Source organism: Amphiura filiformis, chromosome 16 (genome assembly GCF_039555335.1).
Source record: "Amphiura filiformis chromosome 16, Afil_fr2py, whole genome shotgun sequence".
Lineage (NCBI taxonomy): Eukaryota > Metazoa > Echinodermata > Ophiuroidea > Amphilepidida > Amphiuridae > Amphiura > Amphiura filiformis.
In genome coordinates this window covers 50658336-50682256 of record NC_092643.1, presented here as the reverse complement: position 1 = coordinate 50682256, position 23921 = coordinate 50658336, and the positions used below count along the sequence as shown (strand labels likewise).

Here is a 23921-nt window from a genome sequence, read left to right as displayed (position 1 = left end):
TGAAGATTATTGAACTTTGTCATTGGAAATGTGATAATTTTTTGGTCGCAGAGCTCGATGAAATGAATCGTCTGCAATAAAATATGGTGGCAATAAAAAGATGATGAGCGCGTTGAAAGATGATGACCACCAGTGCTGAAAATTAATCGGTTTCCTTGACCTCAATTTCAGGTCACTAAAACTCGTCAGACCTCAATTTCAGGTCAAAGGCATACTTGTAGTATCACGATCATCATGGCATGGCTATCCGTCAAGTTCTTCGTGAACATTCTACTGACTGAATGTTATTATTTGCTGACAAGAATGGAACTTAGCCTCCAAATTAAGTGGTCCAAATTTGTAAATGTAGGGGTCCAGATATCTTTTTTCTACACATAAAGTGGAATTTTAAGGGGACCGCTGTAGCGTAAATGTTAAAACTAGGGGGTCCTGGATCCCTTTTAAAACGCTACCATTGGTTTGACCCGGGGTTCCCCATCAGCAATCAGCATGATCAGGGAATAAAACAATAATTTTGGTTGTTTGTAACAAAATAATTGAAAGTCATCTTGACAATTTTGTCAATGTTCATATTATATCATGATTCGTGACCATGGTACTGGTATTTAAAAGTAAACTTGCAGCATGTTCAGTACTAACAACTTGAAAAAGATCTTCACTTTCCGCAATAAAATTGTTGTGAATTTGCGGAGGAGACAACTGTGCATGGTCTTTGGTTAATTTTGTTTGAAATCATGCATGCATGCAGAACATGCAGAATGCACATAATTATTGCAGGATACTGTATGTGAAGGTCTAAAATTGCGAAAATGAGATGTTTATTGAATGAGCTATGGTAAACTAGAGCCTATAACTAGAAAATAGCCTGATACCCATTCCAGAATCCAGAATCCAGATGGGTTATAATTTGTGAAGCAAGGGTCTAATAAAAATGGGTCATCCACGTATCTCAGAAAGACCACATGGGTCTAACAAATTGAGAACACACCTGGAACGTGCCGTAAATACGTGTGGAATATCTCTTTTCATTTATCATGTCTAATACGTGCTTTTCGAAAAGTTTACATGATCAATGATCTCTTAACTGACAGCTATCGGCAATTATCATAACTATATGCATTATTGCAATGAAATTAATAAATTCTTACCCCGGATTCTTAAAATAAGTCGGTGATACATCATTAACCCATATTTTGCGGCAATTGCCGATTTTAAGGAAATAGGTTTAGTTAATATAGTATCTGGAACACCCAGGAGTCAGACACCCATTAGCAATGATTAGCAAATATTATAGCTCATTCATGTCATAAGGCCTAAAAAGGTTTGTTTGCCCTTCCAGGGTCAGTAAAAAAATTAGACATTGTATCAGACAAGTTGGTCATTGCGAAAACATCTACGTATACTGCTCACATGCATCATACATGAAGACTTAGGTTTATAATAAACCGGGATAATAAAATAAAGGTAAAAGTCATATCACAAATATAACGAGAAAAAAAAAAAAAAAAAACGGGTGATTTCTGGATTTTTTGGGCAAACAAAACAAGTTTTGTGTTTTTGTTTTGCCTCATCAGGATATACTACAATGGCTATACGGAGTCTGATTCCAATTCAGACACGAACTTTTTGATGCTCGGTCATAATTTGTTGCAAATTTACACGAAGTCGCAGCCTTGCAGGGACTTCCTTTTTAAGGTGTTTGCTTGTTTGACTGTCTGTTGACCGTTCCTTGTGGTAACACGCTTGTGTACTGATGGAAATGATACCATTTTGGCTTAGTGATTGGTTCAATTTCTTCACCTGTTTCTTCAACTGGGTTTTCACCACTTTGGCAATCCTTAGTCATACCGTAAAACCTCGTCTACAAGCATAGAGAGTGAAAAAGCTAAATTAATACGAAAGAGCCGTAAATGTGCCAAAACAATAGATATGTCTTATAATAATACTTGTTTGTGTACGTTTGTATCGCTCAAATGTATTGTATTGCTCAAATTCCATAATGTTACAATTTTGTTTATCATGTTTATGGAGGGTGCCTGGATTAATTTACTTTCACAAAAATACTCTAGATGCTTGTAGACGAGGTTTTACAGTATTAGTATATTTTGATTTCTACACTGACATACATATGCTAAATAGAAATTAGTTTTTATAATACTCAAAGAAAGTGCTTTATCATTTTTATATTCTAATTTATTTGAAGTGCCATATAATGTACTATTCTGAAATCCAAAAAAAATTGTTTAAAAATCCACAAACCTTTAAAAGGAGTCATGAATCCTGATATTACAAGTCGCCTTGCACAAGCAGTCAAGCACATAATCACGTTTCAAACTTGTCATAAATCTGTGTAAAATCTTTTGATCTGAGGATTTAAATTTAGCTTTTGATATTTTTCATAAAGAATATACAGGGTCAAATTCAAGAATAACAGTCAAATTTCAGTCTCTCACTTGATTTAATTTTGCCTTTAACCAATGTTAACCACGTCCATGCTTGAATACAAAGAACTTGTAGATGATAGTGATATGAACCTAATTAAATTACAAGCCTTGTTGGTAACTATTGTTTGCAAACTTGTAAATCTGAGGTCAAAATTTTACAGAATTAACTTTTTGGTATATATAGCTGTATAAATGTTGATAATATCATGAAGAAAAAAAAACATTTGCAAAAGTTAATTGGACTGGGCGCTGATTTATATCTTGTGTCATGGTTTTGTTACATTTATGATTACCATAAAATACAATATTCGATAGAGTAGAATATTCTGGAGTATGGTTCACCAAACATAATAGCATTTATACCAAATGTCATAAAGTCAACTATACTTGAATGCATTTTCTACTTATTTTCCCTATATTAAAATGGGCCATAAAAGTCTTCCACAGAGGGAGTATGAATTTGGAATAGAATAAACAATTGGGTAACTTCTATTTGAAATACTCACTCCAGTTGTGGAAGATATAAGTAAGGCCATAATACAGAGGGAGTATGGGTTTCAAAATGATCAACTGACCAGTTATTATTTGAAAAACATACTCCCCCTGTGGAAGATATTTCCAAAATCTTCCACAGGGGTAGTGTGGATTTCAACTGGAATAGCCCAATCACAGTTATAGGTGAATCAAAGTTTAACACAACACAATATTCAGTTTGTCCAATTCTACTACTGCTTCTCGGATTAGCGGCAGGATTGTACTAAACTTAGAAATGACTTTTTGGCAACCTTTTAAGGCGAGAATTCCATAAGCTTTCAAGTCCACTATGGCTTACGTTGGCTTAAGGGGTATCATGAACAAAACAAACTTTGTCACCCGATCATGCCGATAGTACATTCAAGTTGAAGTTCCATAGTTCTTGACGAAGCTGGTCACTTTGATTAGTTCTTATGGGACGTTCATTGTATCTTTTTTCATCCACAAATGTATTCAACTGCTTCAGGCAAATTATTCCTTTCATTTCAATTACATTAATGTTCTGCCGCCTTTGCTGAATGCAATTTGCAACCAACATCGAGGTTCAAAGTTCATGGTACGGAATTGAAAGAAGTTGACAAGTCTTGAGACCCGAAGACTTAAAAGTACAAATAAAGACTAAAAATCTTAAATATCGGGGCGGCCACCATCCCACAGGGAGATCAAGGGTGGGGGGGGGGCAATACTTTTTACAGGGGGACAGCTTCCCCCTTTGCCACCCCCTGGCTACGCCACTGATTCTCGCTGGCTAGACTTTACCTGTTTCAGTTCAATGATGAGTCAATGGAGTCAATGTTGTACCACAGGGCCATGAGAAAACTTTCTATATTTGAGTACAGGCGAGACGTCTAGTTTATTTTCAATTGACAAAATAATTGAATGCACAGACGGAAATAGAGACAATATTGGAACTTATAGTGTTACTCAATAGTTCAGTTATTAGTGATAATATGCCTTATTGTTATATCTATCATATCAACAAAACTGTGCTATAATTAATAGGCTTAACGTACGTCTTTGATTTCCTCCGTGCTATCCCATCGGATATCCATCAAGATTTCCAGTATTTAAATATTCAACACAAGCCAACTCTTTGTTTTTAGATCTTTTCGCTCTGTCATTGGTCCTAACCCTTAAAAACTGTTAGCAACTTTCTTAAACTGTTGCGATTTGGTAGTTCACAGCATCTTGCGAATGGTAGTGATCTTTGGCAAAAATTATCCAGAGCCAAATTATTTACACCAAAGTTAGAAAGTGTCCAATCCGTGATCATGCTAATTGTGATATTCACATCACTTGTATTTTCGATCTAAAATCTGTTTTAAGGAAAAGAATGGGGATTCTTACTTCATTTTTTCTAATTGTTTTAAACTGCAAACCATTTTACATTTTGGGATATATCACAAGCATAATTATATACAGCATGCACATTTTGTTTTTGGAAAAGTTAAATCCTATTAATATATGAGGCCTATAATATAATTGTAGCAATTTCCTTTTCCTCAGACTGTAGCGTATAAGTATAGTGATCTACCTTCATGCTCAGATGAGATCTTTAACTTTCTGCCCTGGCCTTATGCACTCAGCAACATAATTCGTATCTCTTATTGCCTACTCTTGTTATGTAACTCTTGGAAAACATCCTAATTATGGCACATAACATTTATCATCTGATAGATAATTTTCTTTGCGATTAACAACAAAAGGGCATAATTTATAACAATCATACCGTACGATTGTCCGCCGGAGGTCTTGTCTACAAACTTCACTGCAAAAACAAGTGTTTATATTTAAACACCATATTGTGTTTATCAGAGCAACACTTAATAAACACATTATTCATGTTAATGGTCTAACACTAATGTTCATAAATTAACACTTGGTGTTATATTACAAACACTAATGTTTGTAATATAACACCAAGTGTTAATTTATGAACATTAGTGTTAGAAAAATTAACATTAGTGTTAGACCATTAACATGAATTATGTGTTTAAAGTGTTGCTCTGATAAACACAATATGGTGTTTAAATATAAACACTTGTTTTTGCAGTGTTGCATGCTTGAAAAGAAAATGCACACATTTGTAGAACCTGTACCAGAAACAACTCCCGGAAACAAATATTAAAACTTTCAACTTTACACACACACCCTCACACACAAAACCTTGAAAAAAACCAAACCCTAAATGAACTTCGGGCGTTACAAGCAGCTACAAGCGACACGAAGAACTCCTCTTTCAAATGCAACCCGTGAAAAGCCCCTTCAATTCTGCAGGTTTAAAAAAAAGGCGCAATTATGATGAATATAAATAACATACAAAACTATTTTTACCGACGTGCAGACGACTGAACAGGACATTCATCCTCAACTTAATGACTCATGTCGACCGATTATATATCCCAATTATGTAGACGGATTTTTGATTTATAATATTTTAAAATAAAGTCAATTTGGTGTCTTTTATTTACGTACCCTTTAACATCACATCTTTGACCCATAAAATTCATGGCCTGTTGGCATGGCATGGTATGTATTATCAATCATAAATAATGTCAATGTAACTTCTTCCTTACATAGGCCTATACCATATCATACAGTAGGCCTATGTATACATGTTTAATTAGGACGGTTTACACTAGTTATTTTACCACACCAAACGTTTTCATCAACACATATGATACTTTGTTGTTTACAAGCATGATTATAACATTCTCCTTTCGTTTTTTGTCATTACATACAGAAAACGCCTTCAAGCACTTCCAGAGAGTGACATCAAAACTTCACCACATAAATACCGTAATTCTCTGCCGTTAAGCCGCTCTGATACCACACTTGATGAAAGCTTATCTGAAGACCACAAGAAATCATCTCATCGCAAATCAAAACCATCCTTCAAAATCTACGTCTATGATCTCCCAGAGAGATTCCATGGTAACCTCACTGACTGTGTCCAGCAAGCGGATCAGTGCTACAATCTTGAAGACTCTGGCATGGGTTCCGAACTTCGACAATCTGATCATATAAACTATCGGAACACACACCAACATTCTCTAGAAGTGATTCTACACCAAAAACTGCTGCAATCTGAATACAGAACGTTGAATCATGAAGAAGCTGATGTGTTTTACATACCGTTTTATCCTGCAATAGCTTGTGCGTGTAAAACGTATGAGGGAATAAACCTGAAGGAATTGCACACGGATCTGTGGAATCATTTAGCAATTATGCCGTATTTTTCAAAAGCAGGGCGCCCACTACGTCCTCATTTTATGTCTCTTGGTAGCATTGAGCGTGAACACTGGTCTAGTAATTGCCCATTACTCCGTGACGTGGATAGAACTAATGGCATCACTTTTATAGGTATTCAAAAAGAACCAAATAATGATATAAGAAAATATTTTCATCGGGAAAATAAACCGATCATTATTGCTCCTTATCCAAGTTTTGGACATTTTGATTCAAGTTATACAAAATCTTTATCCGAGGGCAATAAAAGACCTGCTTATCCCGATGATGTGAGTCAAACTACGAGAGATATTAGGATATTTATGGCTGCTAGTAGTAAAAAGGCTCATGACATCCGGGTTATTCTGAAACGTCAAATGAACGGTACATCTCAAAGATATTCTGCTTTTAGTTCTACGGCTTCTAAGCCACACAAAACTGCTGTGTGGTATAATACTCCTAAATGTAGTAAAAATATACAACTACCAATCATAGATTGGATGCGACATTCGATATTCTGTCTACAACCTCCAGGAGAATCTCCAACCAGAAAGTCGTTTTATGACGCCATCATGGCCGGTTGTATACCAGTAACGTTTAAACCAAGAAAAGGAATTGTTAAATATCCTTTCCAAGAGGAGATTGATTATGGGAGATTTACTGTTAATATCCCATTAGATGATGTACTTGCTGGTAGTGTAAGGGTTATTGATAAACTGAAAGATATACCAAATTATAGAATCAAAGAACTGCAAAAACGTTTGATTCAAGCAGTATATATATTGTTATTATTTTTTATTTATGCAACTCATTTGTTCCGCTTACGTTGTGCTTTCTTTTTGTAGTCAGTGATGTTTTCTTCGTTGCGTTTGTTTTATAACCGCAATAGCCGAAAATCGCGAAAGCCGAGATTAGGCTAATGTTCACACTTATTCGAAATTGATATGTCCATTGTTCAACTTAAACGTAGAAATTTCACTGGAGGGGCATGTGATTTTAGGGTGGTGGCACTGGCCATAATATTTTGGCCAGCCTACTGCAAAAACCAGTGTTATATTATAAACACTGCATGGTAACACTTAAACCACGATATATACCAATTTTAACACTAACGCACCCATATGAATACTTTTATTAACACTTTAACGTTAACTTATGTTTATGCAGAAGTGTTAATAAAAGTGTTGAAGTTTAACGGAGATGTTAATATATTTACACATAAACATGTTAGAAATTGTTAAAATCGACGTTGAAGTGCTATAAAGGTGAGATTGAGTTGGTGAGATAGTGTTACAATTGGCGTACATTAGTGTTTTTAAGTGTTACTCAAAAATGTTTATATATTTTAATATATAAAACAACTTTAAAACTGTTAAAGAGGAAGCCCTGCCAGAGCAGTTCTTCTGTGAACCAAACTTGCCTTGACATGTTTATTTCTGAATTTGACAGGTTCTAATTGATTTTTTAATGTTATTGCATCAATTAGCACCACCTGTCAAATTCAGAGATAACCTCGTCACTGATTAATTTGATAACCAGGCAGGTTTGGTTCACTGCTCTGGCGGAGCTTCCTCTTTAAAGGGGAGCAGGAGACTAAGCTGAGAGCAGATATTCAAGTGTTGGCACACACCAGTATTAGTATTATGGGTAACTATTATATTAACTAGCATACTAGTTAAAGTATACAAAATGTCCCATTAAAAAACCTAATCGAGCTTGCCAAACTGTTGTTTGGGGAAAGGAAGAGTGCACAGATTTTGGCACATCGAAAGAGAGTCAAGAATTTGCCATTTCGGCAGGCTATTCGGGAACTTCATTCTTTTACCAAATTTGATTGCAGAATCATTTTATTTGTAGGCTTTTACGACGGGAGTTCATAACAATTCGTAAGTTTTTAGCGGGTTCGCCGCGCCGTCGGACAAGTTAAGAGCTCTTTTCAGAGCCACCAACTCTTTTACATTAGCATTACTTGTTCTCAGTTGACAAGGGTCAGTCTTCAGTGAACGGCTCTTTTCAGAGCCACCAGTAGGCAAGGGGAGCTACTCCTCACGAAAAGAGCTTGACAGTTCTGAAACAGACTTGTCCGACGGCGAACTCGCTAAAAACTTACCAATTATCATTTTATTTAACAGTTATTTTTAATTTACAAAAGATCAGATACGAATGTAGATATTTCGAAAGGTGGTGTTACTTGTCCAGAAAGTCCAGCAAGAATTCATGTGTTGCCTCATACATAAATCATTGCACTCTTCCTAAACTTTTGATTTTTTAAATCACATTTATTTCTTGGCACATGCGGATATGCATCACCTGTTGCAAGATATTTTTATAAATCGGAAACAACGTTTCACCGAACCTGTTATAAGGTTAAACGGTAGTTCAAATCACATTCTCTGGAATGCCCCCTGCTTCTTGAAATTATTTGACTTCTCCTCCCACGCTTAATATTTTGATTACGATATAACCCCCGATATAAATAACGGCTTGCATAAAAAAATGTTGTGTTGCCCTCAAGTGGGAAATAAGGGAAGGTTGGGTCGGTCGGTCGGTCGGTCGATTTATTTATTTTTTTAAACTTCAGTTTTTAAAAAAACCCATTAAATAATGCTTCTTTCGTTAGGCGACGCAACAAACCCTGTTATACGGATGGACGGACCTTTCAAGTAGGATCGGTCAAAAATTTTCCCAAAATATGACAAATATGAAAATTTTTTGCAAACGTATTTTCTAAACATTTTCAGTCAAAATTGATAAATTTTGGCTCCAAAACGGCTGATTTTTGCATGATTTTAACCAAAATTAAAAATATCTCCAAAACACAAATTCTGGGTCGGTCGGTCGGGCCCGTAGAACAAGGTTTACTTTTTCGTCGCCTGGGACATTTTATTTATCAATTTTGACTACCGCACTGGATACTTGTTAGATAATCAATTTAATAAGTCTAGTCTTTCAATACAGTAAAGTGAAAAACATTGATTTAAACTGACAAAAACCAAAAATGGGCCCCTGATTTTCACAGGATTTAGGGTCGGCGAGGGCAACACAACATTTTTTTCAAGCATACCCTGTTTTCAAGTTTGGCCTAATATAATAGCGCAACTGTTCATATCTGTAATAACCAATGATAACAGCTGTAGTTGTTTTGGCTGGGTGAGAACGTGCGTGTTGTGGGTCACAGATGGAATTCATTATTTCTTTTAATAGGTTGCCCTCGATCTTGACACTCGGATACGAACTTTTGGGACACCCCGTACACGTGATATACGTGTATTTGTAGGCAATATTTCACAAATAGAATGGCCAAACTGAAGGTGGTCAACTCGAAGCCAATGGGGGGGGGGGGCCTCGAGAATTTTTGTACGGGGTGTGCCACGCAGATTTTCGGATGCTGACTTTCTCTATAGCTTCCTTTTGCTGTTTGTTTTGCTACCCATCAGTATTTAGGGTATTCCAATTTTCAACAAAACGCACCTAAAAACACTCAAATTTGCCATAATTGGGCGCTTAAATGGCACTTTTGCCAAAAATTTGCCTTTTGCCAATAGGGCGCATTTTTCTAATGGTCTCCCATGAAAAGCTACCCATCGATAAACCAAAATCGCTGAAAAGGTATACCCCAAAACCGGGGCACATCACCGTATACTTTTAACCAGGGTGACCCCCAGTGGCGTAACTAGGGTTGGTAGCGCCCGGGGCAAGAATCAAAATTGGCGCCCCTACCCCCCCCCCCCCAAGAATATCTTAGACGCGGGCAATTGTTGATACATTACGCGCGGAGCGAGCGACAATTTGGACAAATAAGGCAAATTAATTTTGGTTACTAGAAGTTGAATATCGGTCTTAAATCGCGCGAAAATTTTGACTTTCATAAGTTTCATCGCTGGGAGGGGCGCAGAATCGATGCTGAATTGGTCAATTTGCCCCCCGGAACTCGAATATATTTTGGGCAAAAGTTGCAACTATAAACATGATAAAAGGGTGGTACCACGAGAGTGAATTGATGGTGGTGGTGGTGTCGCCGCAGACTTTTTAGCAAGCTTTAGATGCATGGCAATCAATTGCTTAGCAGGTTGAAAGCAAGCGACTTTCAGAGCATCTTTTGAATGTTTTTGGCGCCCTCTACGGAGGCGCCAAAATATAGGCATGACTTTGTGATTCTTTGTGAAAAGCTTCTAATTTCACTCTTGCTAGATTGACTTCGCAATTGTTTTGCTAAAATTATGCCCAGGTCAGAAATAAAACCACAATTTGCTTGGATTTTATTTTATTATTGTTTTCTGATATGCACAGGATAAAATGGTGAGCGTATATTCTTTGTTTAAAATACAAAATTAGGATTTATTAAAATACCAAATAAATCCTGACCTTTGTATGGGTTCAACCAGTTTACCGTGTGCCTTAGAAACCCGATAGACGGTGACATTTGACCATACACTAGGATCCACAACATGCTCATCTATCATGGGAACAGTTCTTAAGCCCTAATACATTTGTAGGCCTACTTTCATCCTTTGAAAATTTGGGTACACAAACTCATACTCTGCAACTTGAGGTCAAATTTTGCACTATGATTATGTAATTGAGGTTATTGGACTATGCCCGGGGACTATGCCATTGGGATGAGACTATTGTGGTCCATAGTGATAACATCAATTAACGAGGACTCTACTGATGGCTTTTGTTTGCTAATTACCATAGAATCTATATAGCGGTTATTGCCAAAGTTGCAATATGGTGGCACAATTGGGCGGAAAACAGTATGCAAACAACAGGGCATATTAATTATACATGTTCTACATTGTTGTATTTTAAAACACTGAAGACCAAAATTGACGTTATTGCCATGATTGGATCATGGGGGTAGTAAGCCTACTACAACTCTGGCGGAAATTCGTTGCCACACCAGGGCCACACCAGCACCTGAGACTATTATACTCAGCCAGCACGTTCTGGTGTTAAAAGCACGCAATCGAAGCTAAATATCTGAGACTATTATTCAGGTATAATAGTCTCAGTAAATATGGGATAGTTCCGTACTATTTTGTATAATAGTTGCAAATGCACATTCAGATTACACTTGCCCTTCCCCCCCCACCCCCATTTTCCAATGTTGGGAGACTGTAATGTAGAAATGATGACGATTTTGACCAAATCAACATTGCAATAGGGGAGCGGGGAAGGATGTTGGCCAATTAACGCTCAGATGTGGCAACATTTTTCGCCAAGGTTGTAGCTATACTACCTCCATGATTGGATTAAGTAAATAACTAAATCCTGTTATCTACCCAGCAATGTTTGCTTATCATAATAATTGTAACAAACTGTAGACAGAAAAGGCAAACAGACAGAAATTTAGAGTTTTAAATTAGAGAGTTGACAGGAAGTTGTAAGAGTTAAATTGTTATGGATATGATTGGTGTAAGAACGAAAAAGTTGAATGTCAGATCAAAGTCATCCGAGGTGAATTAAGTAATGTCAATCACAAATTGTTACAGGTCATTTGAGGTGGACTAAGTTTATATTTGGATTGTCAGAACACCTTCCCCAATCAGACACATTTCTCTTGTTTGGCTTGACTTTGCAAAGAGCGTCTAATTTCGGTCTTGCTAGATTTACTTCGCAACTGTTTTGCTTAAAAGTATGCCCAGCTTAGAAATAAAACCACAATTTGCTTGGATTTTATTTTATTATTGTTTTCTGATATGTTCGGGATAAAATGTTGTGCGTATATTCTTTGTTTAAAATACAAAATTAATGGACTTCTTTCTATGCTAATATTACATTATTGTTTTAAAGAAAAAAAAGTATCCAAACAGTTGGGCGCCCATTCCTTTTTTAAAGGAATTTTTATTTAACAGTCTGTAGAAAAATGTTAATTAAAGCAACAATGTGCGATTTGCATAAAGAATAGATTCCTATTTAAATGTTTGTTTTCACTGATCACATTATCCTCTTTTAATTTCAAGCCAAACAAAATGAGGTATAACGAAGAAAATTGCAATTTCATTCCAGCGCCTACAATGCGTGTACCACTCGCCAATTACATGTAATACTGCACGGACGGTCGACGTGTGTACACATTAGATGACATCCACGGTATATGTTCGCAAGCAATCGATCGATGAACTCTGAATAAAACCGGGTCGACCCGGTTTTAATATAAAAAGTTAAATTTTACTGTTATTAAAGCACTTCAGGCTTAGTCTTTTTAGTGGTATTTTAGTACACCACTGGGCATTACAATTATGCAAAAAGTAGAAATCCGAGAAAAATTGAGGGCGTCGCAGTGAAGCAAATCACACATTATGGCTTTAATTTGGGTTCCCAAAAAACTGACATGTGTAAAACTGGGGTTGAAGGACTGAAGCACGGGGGACCGACAAAGTTAAAAACATCGACGTCGGAAAGTGGGAGATTTTGTTTGTGTTTTTTCGGGCACGTCGAGGGGGGGGGGGCGATTTTTGGCAGAGCAGTTTAAGAATTACCCCAACCAGGGGCGTAAATCCATTTTTGAAAGTGGGGGGGACACAATGAAAATTGTTAGTCATTGATACTTCGGCGCGACAGCGCTGCACGTCGCGCCCCGCGACGTAGGGGGTGTCTGTCAGAAGTAAGAAACTTTTGCAAAATGAAGACCTAATTGAAGCCATTTGGTGGACCATTTTTGCACTATTATTGTGTAAAATTTTAGCTTGAAACAGCTGAAAAATTGTGAACTAACGGCCTAATAAGCGATTCGTGGACAAGTCTTCACTAAAATAGAAGCGAAAGCGACCACTTGTTTATGTATACGCCGGGGGGTGTCTGAGGGGGGATGTTGCCCCCTCAGAAGTAAGAAACTTTTGCAAGATGAAGACCTAATTGAAGCCATTTGGTGGACCATTTTGGCACTATTATTGTGTAAAATTTTAGCTTGAAACAGCTGAAAAATTGTGAACTGACGGCCTACAAGGTCATTTTCACAGTAAAGGGTGTAACTTTTGATTTTTTGGGTCAAAATTTCAAACCACTTAAATATGTTTCTGTTTACTGAAATCATGCATAGAAGCAACTTAAATTCCAGTAAAATAATGTTTCAAGGCTTAAACCTTTTGATTTCTAATAAAACAATTGACATTTCCATAACATTTTGGTTAAAATCTAAGAAAAAATGTATTTTACATAACCTCAGAAAATTATGACTTGAAAGCTGGAATACATGTGAAATCCCATTCCAAAGTAAGTCAACAGATATAAGTTAAATTTTATACCATGTTTTGCTATGTTTGTAATTGCAGTTTTGAAAATTTTTAACATCAAGTGTCATTTACAATGGAAATTTCCAAACCTTAAACATATTTTTTAAGTTTTAATTGGGTTCCTAAAATAATTTGAATGTCTAACTTCATGTACAAATACTACTTGATGAAAGGAACCTCCCAGCCAAGTTTCACAGAAATTTGAGTTATTTTTTAGAATTGGCAATTCAAGCGATTTGTGTTTCGGAGGCTTCAGTTAACAACACAGGTGATCATAAAAGTAAAATATTTGGCTAACCACTACAAGTTGACATAAAAAATAGGTAAAAAATATCACAATTACCAATTTTCATGCTTTGCTTCTAAGTATTGAATTTCAGTTGTGACAAAAATTAAATTATCACAGCAAGTCATTTTTTTTGTTTCGGAGGCTTCATGTTAACAATTGTTAAACATTGCAGAAGTAGTTTTTTTGAAAACAACAGTGTTGTGATCATCTAAGCTGTTATTTTCTTGTGTATATTGAATCAATGATTCTATGCGGCAGATATTGTAGATTTATCACATGTTAATTTTTTCACCCATTTGTTAAGTATGGTGTTTTTTTGCATGTGAAGCCTCCGAAACAGGCTTTTTTGGATATCAGTATATTTTTCAAACATTAACCATAATGTCAAAATTTTTTTCATTTATGACATTCTGCACATATCAAGTAATAATTACAATGCAGATATCAGTATGAAACACACCAATTTAGATATGCATAGATGATAATTAATCTTATTGTTGTTTCGGAGGCTTCATTTGTTTCGGAGGCTTCAATTGTTAACGGAAAGTTTGTATTGGGTCCCATTTTCAAACGGTGATATATATCTCCACGATTTAAAAACATGTGACTTGAGGATCTACTTTGCTACATTTTGATAAATAGATTGGATGAGCTCTTTTATTTATATTTGCACAAGCTTGCTGAACAGTTTGTTTCGGAGGCTTCAAAAAGTTAACGGAAAAACGGCTTTTTGAAGTCAAGATTTTATAAAATTTTTAAAAGCTTGCAAATCGACTAATTTTTGTTACCCATTTCAAGTTAAGATAACAACTGTTATGAATCAAGAAGAAGTGAAGACATAACCAAGAATTATGAACCAAAGCTACACCCACAAAGTTTGTTAACAATTGTTAACGGAAAATGAAGCCTCCGAAACGACAAATATCGAAGTCCGGTTCTCAAAAATACAGGGCTGTTCACAATTAAATCTAATGTGGCAGTGTTTACTGAACATATGACTGTACTTTCAGGATAAGAAAAATTATCCATGAACTAACTGAAGAAAACACAGGGTTTTACAAAAATGTTACTGTTTTTTATAGTTTTCAAAATGGCAATATTAAGTACATTTAAGCCTGCTAAAACTGAACGCAGTAACTCCCAAAGCTGATTATGCTACCCAAGGTAGCTGCTAACTAGATGACTTATGTGGCCAAAAATCATGGAATTCTGTGGCTTTATTAGAACACTACGGATTAAAATGTTAAAAATCCAAAGTTACACCCTTTACCGTGAAAATGACCATAAGCGATTCGTGGACAAGTCTTCACTAAAATAGAAGCGAAAGAGACCACTTGTTTATGTATACGCCGGGGGGTGTCTGAGGGGGGATGTGCCCCCCTGAGAAGTAAGAAACTTTTGCAAAATGAAGACCTAATTGAAGCCATTTGGTGGACCATTTTGGCACTATTATTGTGTAAAATTTTAGCTTGAAACAGCTGAAAAATTATTGTGAAATGACGGCCTAATAAGCGATTCGTGGACAAGTCTTCACTAAAATAGAAGCTAAAGCGACCACTTGTTTATGTATACGCAGGGGGTGTCTGAGGGGGATGTTCCCCCTGAGAAGTAAAAACTTTTGCAAAATGAAGACCTAATTGAAGCCATTTGGTGGACCATTTTGGCACTATTATTGTGTAAAATTTTAGCTTGAAACAGCTGAAAAACTGTGAAATGACTGCCTAACTTGTGGACAAGTCTTCACTAAAACAGAAGCGAAAGCGACCACTTGTTTATGTATACGCAGACGTTGGAAAATAGTGCATATTTATCATAAAAACAAACAAAAAAGGGACCGAACTCAATTTGCAAAATTTTACTTGAGATTTGAGATTCGGAATTATTACTAAAGCATGCATGGATTGATGTTGAAGTCAGCAGTGTATGGGCAGTGATGGGCCTACTCAATTACGTGCAATTGAACATTTTTTCTTCTCTTTTTCTCCTTTTCTCTTCTCTTTTTCTCCTTTCTCCCTTTCTCTTCTCTCTTTTCCCTTTTCCCTTTTTTTTGGTGTGGGGACCAAAATTTGTGGGGGACATTTGATATTGTGTCCCCCACTTTGAAAAAGTGAGGGGACGTGTCCCCTGTCCCCACCGATTTACGCCCTTGACCCCAACACATATTAAATTATTGCACAACCGCTAAATATAAATGTAGATGAATGGCCACTTTATAGTAGGCTAAGTCCCGTGCAACTTGAGGTACAATATTTTGTTACGGTTGGAAGTCAGACACTTTGCCCATGCATACCAATCCATCTTTGAGGTCACTTCCCAGCAAACACAACACCTTTGAACGCTTGTTTGGTTTTAGCCAAAACGTTTCAATAGCATTTAAAATGTCCCAAAGCTGATTATGCTACCCAAGGTAGCTGCTAACTAGATGACTTATGTGGCCAAAAATCATGGAATTCTGTGGCTTTATTAGAACACTACGGATTAAAATGTTAAAAATCCAAAGTTACACCCTTTACCGTGAAAATGACCATAAGCGATTCGTGGACAAGTCTTCACTAAAATAGAAGCGAAAGAGACCACTTGTTTATGTATACGCCGGGGGGTGTCTGAGGGGGGATGTGCCCCCCTGAGAAGTAAGAAACTTTTGCAAAATGAAGACCTAATTGAAGCCATTTGGTGGACCATTTTGGCACTATTATTGTGTAAAATTTTAGCTTGAAACAGCTGAAAAATTATTGTGAAATGACGGCCTAATAAGCGATTCGTGGACAAGTCTTCACTAAAATAGAAGCTAAAGCGACCACTTGTTTATGTATACGCAGGGGGGTGTCTGAGGGGGGATGTTCCCCCTGAGAAGTAAGAAACTTTTGCAAAATGAAGACCTAATTGAAGCCATTTGGTGGACCATTTTGGCACTATTATTGTGTAAAATTTTAGCTTGAAACAGCTGAAAAACTGTGAAATGACTGCCTAACTTGTGGACAAGTCTTCACTAAAACAGAAGCGAAAGCGACCACTTGTTTATGTATACGCAGACGTTGGAAAATAGTGCATATTTATCATAAAAACAAACAAAAAGGGACCGAACTCAATTTGCAAAATTTTACTTGAGATTTGAGATTCGGAATTATTACTAAAGCATGCATGGATTGATGTTGAAGTCAGCAGTGTATGGGCAGTGATGGGCCTACTCAATTACGTGCAATTGAACATTTTTTCTTCTCTTTTTCTCCCTTTTCTCTTCTCTTTTTCTCCCTTTCTCTACTCTTTTTCTCCTTTTCTCCCTTTCTCTTCTCTCTTTTCCCTTTTCCCTTTTTTTGGGGTGGGGACCAAAATGTGGGGGGACATTTGATATTGTGTCCCCCCACTTTGAAAAGTGAGGGGACGTGTCCCCTGTCCCCCACCGATTTACGCCCTTGACCCCAACACATATTAAATTATTGCACAACCGCTAAATATAAATGTAGATGAATGGCCACTTTATAGTAGGCTAAGTCCCGTGCAACTTGAGGTACAATATTTTGTTACGGTTGGAAGTCAGACACTTTGCCCATGCATACCAATCCATCTTTGAGGTCACTTCCCAGCAAACACAACACCTTTGAACGCTTGTTTGGTTTTAGCCAAAACGTTTCAATAGCATTTAAAATGTCGGGTTATATAAAGGTCATGAAACGTTTTGAAAACTTTTGCTGAAAAAAAAACCTTTTGCATTGCAAATATTTTTTGTCAAGACTTTTAAGCCCGCTTTTAAGTCTATTTAAAAATAGCAGTTAATATTAGAATATTTTGCAGCAACTTTTCACACTTTTTAAAAATTTTATTAAAATGTTTTAACCCGACATTTAACCATGTTTAAACGTCTCTTTTTAATCTTCTGCGAAATTTTCCAAACGTTTTGTGCCCGGTTGGCGTCTATAGATCTGTAATTTTTGTACCTTCAAATTTTACTCTGTCTTAGTAAAGTTGATAAGGTACTAGCCTCTGCTTTTAGGGCAACGCCCCGTTGCTAACCTCAGGTCCGGTGTCACGGTTGTCTAAGGGGACCTGAGAGCAAACAGAAGGGCTGTGCAACCCCAAACTCGTTCAAAGCGCCAAATAAACTGATTTTTTCAACGGGCTTTTCGCACGCGTCTTGTATTTCCTCAAGAACTTTTTCAAATTTGGTATAATCGTCAAACCGGACCTGGACCTGACAGCTGTCGGCGAAGCTACAATCAACGAAATAAAGCACACTCTGGCACTAAATGTAAATCGCCACCCCTCTCCCCCAGTTCAATGTTGATGAAAGCACTTTTTCCATTGGGCTCTCGGATCTCTCCAACATTGATTGAGGGGGAATGGGGGAGGGAAGGGGAAAGGAGCAGGTACTTCTCATCAAACATAGTTATACTAATTTCACTGAATTATCAGAGCGGCAATGAAGAGTTGCAACATATTTTCAAGGTGTGCCAACTATTAATTTCGTTGATTGTAGACCTGATTAATTGAGCTAAAGCAATTAAACTTTAAATTATGATAGAAAACGTCAATGAAAAAGTTCGTGCTATACTGCTTGATGCATACAATTATATTCATCCCTGTATTTTGTTATTCTCTTTTGTCAAGTCTCATAAGCCTAGTGATTTTTCGTATCAGAGTACCAGAAATTTCTGCAGAAAAAGGACTGAGTTACGGGGCACTTAACACAAATGGCCACGGAAGACCCGTGTTTGGTCCACCGCAGCTCCAAAAAAAACCCAGCTGAATTGTCTCAAAACAGAGCGCTGAAAGACACCAAATTGCTCATTCCTCTCCTTTTCGGGATATTTCCAACCAGAAAGCCAAGAAATTAGACCCTTGATTCTGACAGTTCGCAGCTTCGGTAGAATCCCTCTTCCCCCGATTTGGTGGCTTGACCATGGTCAGAGAGACTTGAGGGATGATAAATTAAAATGGTCTACTAAAGTAGACTAGTCCATATATGGCAGAATAGCCGTTTTGCACTAGTAAAAGATGTCCTCTAAAACACTATGCAGTATAGTTTGAACTTATCGCTTGTTACGATATGCCCTGCTCATAGACCCTATGCACAGACCTAAAGTTCGTCGAAAGTCCGATGTTTGAAATAGTATGTAGGCCTACATACGTTGAATCTGCAGCTCATATCTTATTTCCTTTCAAGTTGTATTAAAAAGTAGACTGATCAGTACTTGATGATGATTACTTTTAATTATTATTATTCCCGGGAAGTGTTAGGATCCCAGATCCGTGTGGGGAAGCACCTAATATTTGACAGTAACAAATACCTATACCCGGTCAATGTCATGTCAGTGAATGCCTTTCCTACCCACCCAAGAATTGATCTTAATTATATCTGATCCAATCAGTGGTCAAATCTTGGCCCAAGATTTGACCACTGATCGGATCAGATATAATTAAGATCAGAATGACACTATCCTAATGTCGTACCAGGGGCGTAGCCAGCTTTCTTGGTCAGGGGGGGCAAAATAAAATTTTGGGGGCACAGACGAAAAAAATTGCAGTTGCATCATACAATACATAGAGACTGTATATCTTCGAGCTTCCCGAAAAGGGCCTTATTGGGATGATGTGCGCGCGTAGCGCGAAAAAAAAAAAAAAAGGTATTTTACACTATTTTCGCCCATTATCCGGCTAAAAAGGGCTTTATTGTTACAAAGTGCGCGCGTAGCACGGAAAAATTTTGTAATTTACACTATTTTGGCCCTGAATTTTGCTAGAAAAGGGCTCCTTGCCCTTTTCTTTTCCTTTGCCCTCCTGATTTTCTCTTTCATTTTTTTGTTAGAGGGGCACTTTTTTCTTTCATTTTTTTTGTCAGGGGGGCACTCTGCCCCCCTGCTGGCTACGCTACTGTGTCGTACGTATACCTTATTCCACACCTTCACGGAAGGTCCTTCAGGTCAATCTTTGAGCATAGATAGTGGACACAAATTTAATAATTAGAAATTAAGACCATTTTCCTAATGGAACGCTGAATTGAGTGATTCTGTGATATGATGAATGTTCAATATTCTTCTCATTGAGTCGACACAGGGCATCATGTCAACTTATCCTGGAACCTAGGATTGAGTTTATCAAAACAAGGGATGGTGCCCCTTCACATTTCGGATAGATCTGACATTTAATGTATATGGATGACTGTTCCTGTACAAGTTACCAACAGCATTTACGAGATTCCTGAACCATGTTGCAGAAAATATTATTACACTGTAAAGGGTGTCCCAATAAAAACACAACCCAACTTTTACCGTTTTTTTCCGCTCGTTTCTCTGTAGTCAATAGTGAATAATCAATTCTGAAACTGAATCTTTTATAATGTTTACCAATAATGAAATTAGCATCTTGTGTCGTTATTGTCTGTAATTTCGGCAAAATGAGTGAGTCCAATTAAAATAAACCTATTAACACAGATTTAATAATTCTACCACTAAAGTACATTTTTGTTTCTGCGATGTACATTATACAAAAATGTACTATGGATGGTTATTACTTATAACATATTAGTACAATCAGTCTCAGAGAAAATTATTTCTTATCTTCTAGACATTCACATTTGTTTTTACAGTTAGATCTTCTAGTAATTGAAGGTCTAGCAATCACAATATAGGCACAATGAAAACAAAAAAAACAGTACAATCAATACATTAGTTTTGTAAAACGCCATCTCATATGCTCAGTATTTCCATTTCATGGACAAACTTAATTTTGCCTAAATTGTCACCTCTCAACATTGAAGTAATATGCTAATTTTCCAATCCAATAGTGTCTGAATATATATAAATTCTGACTATTGACTCCCGAGACAACACGGGACAAAGGTTGGTTGCATTTTGAGTCACCCTGTATATTGAGCGGAGCGATTACTGAATTATAGGATGCAACTCTACTAGTCTTATTACAAGACAACCCTAAACTCAGTAAACAAGGACTGGGCCCAAGTCTAGCAAGTTGCACCCTATTACCGGTAATTGTACCTCCCCTTTCCCTCAAACAAGTCAAAAACAAGACACCATTTGACATTCACATTACCACCTTTTATTCCATTCATTCACAGTAATCAATACATTGAGTAACACCCCTTTTCTGTGAAACAATTTTGTATAAAATATTTTTTCTATAAAATATTTATAATCACAAAAATCAGTCAAATGACATGAATGGATTGATTTCCTAACAGAGTGATTGATAAATAGCATACAGATTTTCTCCTCTTTGAAAAGTGTGATGACCAAAGATAAAGAATAAATTAGGCCTCTAGATGCATTTGGAGTTGATTGAATAAAAAATACCAAATATTGGGTCTCCACAATTAAAAGCATGTAGTACCTCAATATAACTTATCTATATCATCTACATACTGCATTTTAATTTTAACACCATATATGTAATGCTACAAAAAAATGTATGGTAAATCTGCCATCTCTGGTCCCCGGGGATTTGTCGCTCATGGAGGCCACTTAATGTACCTATGGCATTTGTCGGCAAGAACCCGAAATCGAATAATAATTTGCACCTCTGCGATTGATCGTTTCATGCAGTGTTTAGCACGCTTTTTTGGCACAACGCATGAACATGGAGAACGCACACAACCACACACTTTGCTGGCCATAGAGCGAAAAATTCTGGAGGAACGCTAAGTGGCCTCCATGTGTGACACACAAACATGCAGAGTTGGCACTCTTTGATTCTAACTCATTGGTTTAAAAGCATCTGTCTTTGAGGAATTGTATCTGCTATACTTTACAAATACCATTAACACCATTTTTACTATAGAGTGCACTCAGTGCAGAATAAGCCAGTAATAGAATGTTTTAAAAACATGTTCAAAAGAAAAACTTTACCACAAAAAGTACTGTAAAATAATTGTAGAAACAAGTGATCCAACTTCCCTACACAAGTGCAGATTTTGTGTAGTTCCAAGTGATTGTAATCAAACTTTCATATTGGTGTTTTTTACATTTTAAACAATGAATCAAATGTTCCAAAAAGTGCCAATTTCACCAGATGCATGATTTTCTACAGGAACACAAATATTTTCTACATTTTGTCTCACCTCAAGTTTGGTAATGATGTGTGCTGTTACGAAGTTACACCTAAAGTGTGCCGGCAAACCGCTTTTCATATGCGTGTTTACCCTCTGCGAGATTACGTTAGCACAATTTCATACTGCCAGCAGTGAAATACGCACCTTAATAAAGTGGGGACGAAAATTAATTTGCCCCCCACCACCAAACTTGAGGTGAAACAAAGTAGTAAAGTACATCCAGAGGTCAAATCATTTAGCACAATACACAGTTCTGTGGCTGGCCTGTTTCACTTTATTATCATAGCTGCAAATGTTCCATTTCCCCCATAATGATTGCTGTCCATTTCATGACCATGGCATGTGAATTACGGTGTTTCAAACACACAAGCACCACCAAGTGCCACAGATTGGTTTTCCAACACTTACACGAAGTTAAATTACTTTTTTTTTTCTTGTTGTGTCTTTGGCAAATTTCAATACAATGCAAGTCTCCGAAAGGTTTCTCATATTTTCACAATTCTACTGGAAATTTCACTAGGATCCATAACATGCTCATCTATCAGGGGCACAATTCTTAAACCCCAATACATTTGTACATTTATTGAATGACCTTTGAACATTTGGGTATGAAAACTCATACTCTGCAACTTGAGGTCAAATTTTGCAGTATGATTGTTTAATTGAGGTTATTGAACTATGCAATTGGGATGAGGCCATTGTGGTCCATAGTGTTTGATTCCAATGAAGTGCTTGAAGCTATATCCTGTGTGTGGCTGGCAAGGTGACAGTGCTTGAAACAAAGATACCTGCACTAGGATCCACAACATGCTGCTCATCTATCAAGGGCACAGTTCTTTAACCCAATACATTTGTACATTCATTAAATGACCTTTGAAAATATGGGTACTAAAACTCATACTCTGCAACTTGAGGTCAAATTTTGCAGTATGATTGTTTAATTGAGGTTATTGAACTATGCCATTAGGATGAGGCCATTGTGGCCCTTAGTGCTGGTTCAATCCTCTTTGATGTCCAACTTGACTTTGCTGAAGCAGGTGAGTTTTTCCCAGATAAAATATGTACAAGAATCTTGATGAACTATAACCTGAAATAATAATGAAAAGATAATGGTACCATTAATATTGTTATCAATTATTTGAAAACAAATTGAATAAATAATAAAAGAATAACTGTAGGGTTGCACTCAAATTTGTTTGTTTGTTTGTTTACCTAGGTTGGGTCATAAGTGAGTAGTGACACACGCTTGGGTCCAAGGAAAATCAATTGTCCATGAATACAATCTTTTAATAAAATACAACTAAAAACGTTATAATTGATCAAATACTTTTATTTGGGCGCTTATATAAATAGTGCATTGGACCCTGTTCATTGCGTGACTGGGGAAATGAATTGGCATAATTAATATTTAGACAGACATTTTCTTCATATCTCAGTAACAGTGGCGTAACTAGGGTTGGTAGCGCCCGGGGCAAGAAACAAAATTGGCGCCCCTACCCCACCCGAGAATATCTTAGACGCGGTGTGTGGGAATGACATCAGCATTATGATTTGGCGATTTGACGCCCCCTAGTGGTTTGGCCCGGGGCACGTTGCCCCCCTAGTTAAACCACTGCTCAGTAAAATCTAGATGTTATATATTACTTACATACATTCATCCATACATTGCAAGCAAGAGCACAGATGGTACTGTAGCCTCATCTGAATTGAGGTTATACATCTGTAAATGGCCAATTATTTTAATCAGCGTGGCAAATGTGTTACATGCACATTTTAAACTAAGTCAAATCTGAGCAATTTACAATTGACCTTGGGAAACTCAACATCAATATTTTTGTCATTAGGCCGTATAAAATTAATGTTTTGGTTCTCGTCCAGAGGATTTTCATGAATGGATGAGGGAGGGAGGTTTTTTTTCCCCAATCCAATGTAAAATGAGCATTGTCAGTAGTTTTCGGTCTTTTCCAACAGTGCTCGAAGAAACGATGAGGCCCTTTTTTTTCCCAAATGTAAGATTCTGAGGGATAAACCCCCTAAAGTACCACAAAAAGACTTATCAGTGATCCTTGTCCTCTAACAAACTTATTTTTATGAACATTTCAGGAATTCGTCATTCCAAAGTCTAA

At 36.9% G+C, this 23921-nt stretch overlaps 1 protein-coding gene across 1 annotated transcript in view; it reads left to right on the top strand.

The window, feature by feature from the left end:
* LOC140172721 (uncharacterized) overlaps positions 1-23921 on the top strand; it is a 28545-nt gene extending 4624 nt beyond the window's left edge. Inside the window, exons 2-4 of the mRNA XM_072195854.1 lie at positions 5722-6979; positions 22763-22832; positions 23899-23921. Coding sequence (XP_072051955.1) covers positions 5722-6979; positions 22763-22832; positions 23899-23921 — 1351 coding nt within the window. The remainder of the gene's footprint in view (positions 1-5721; positions 6980-22762; positions 22833-23898) is intronic.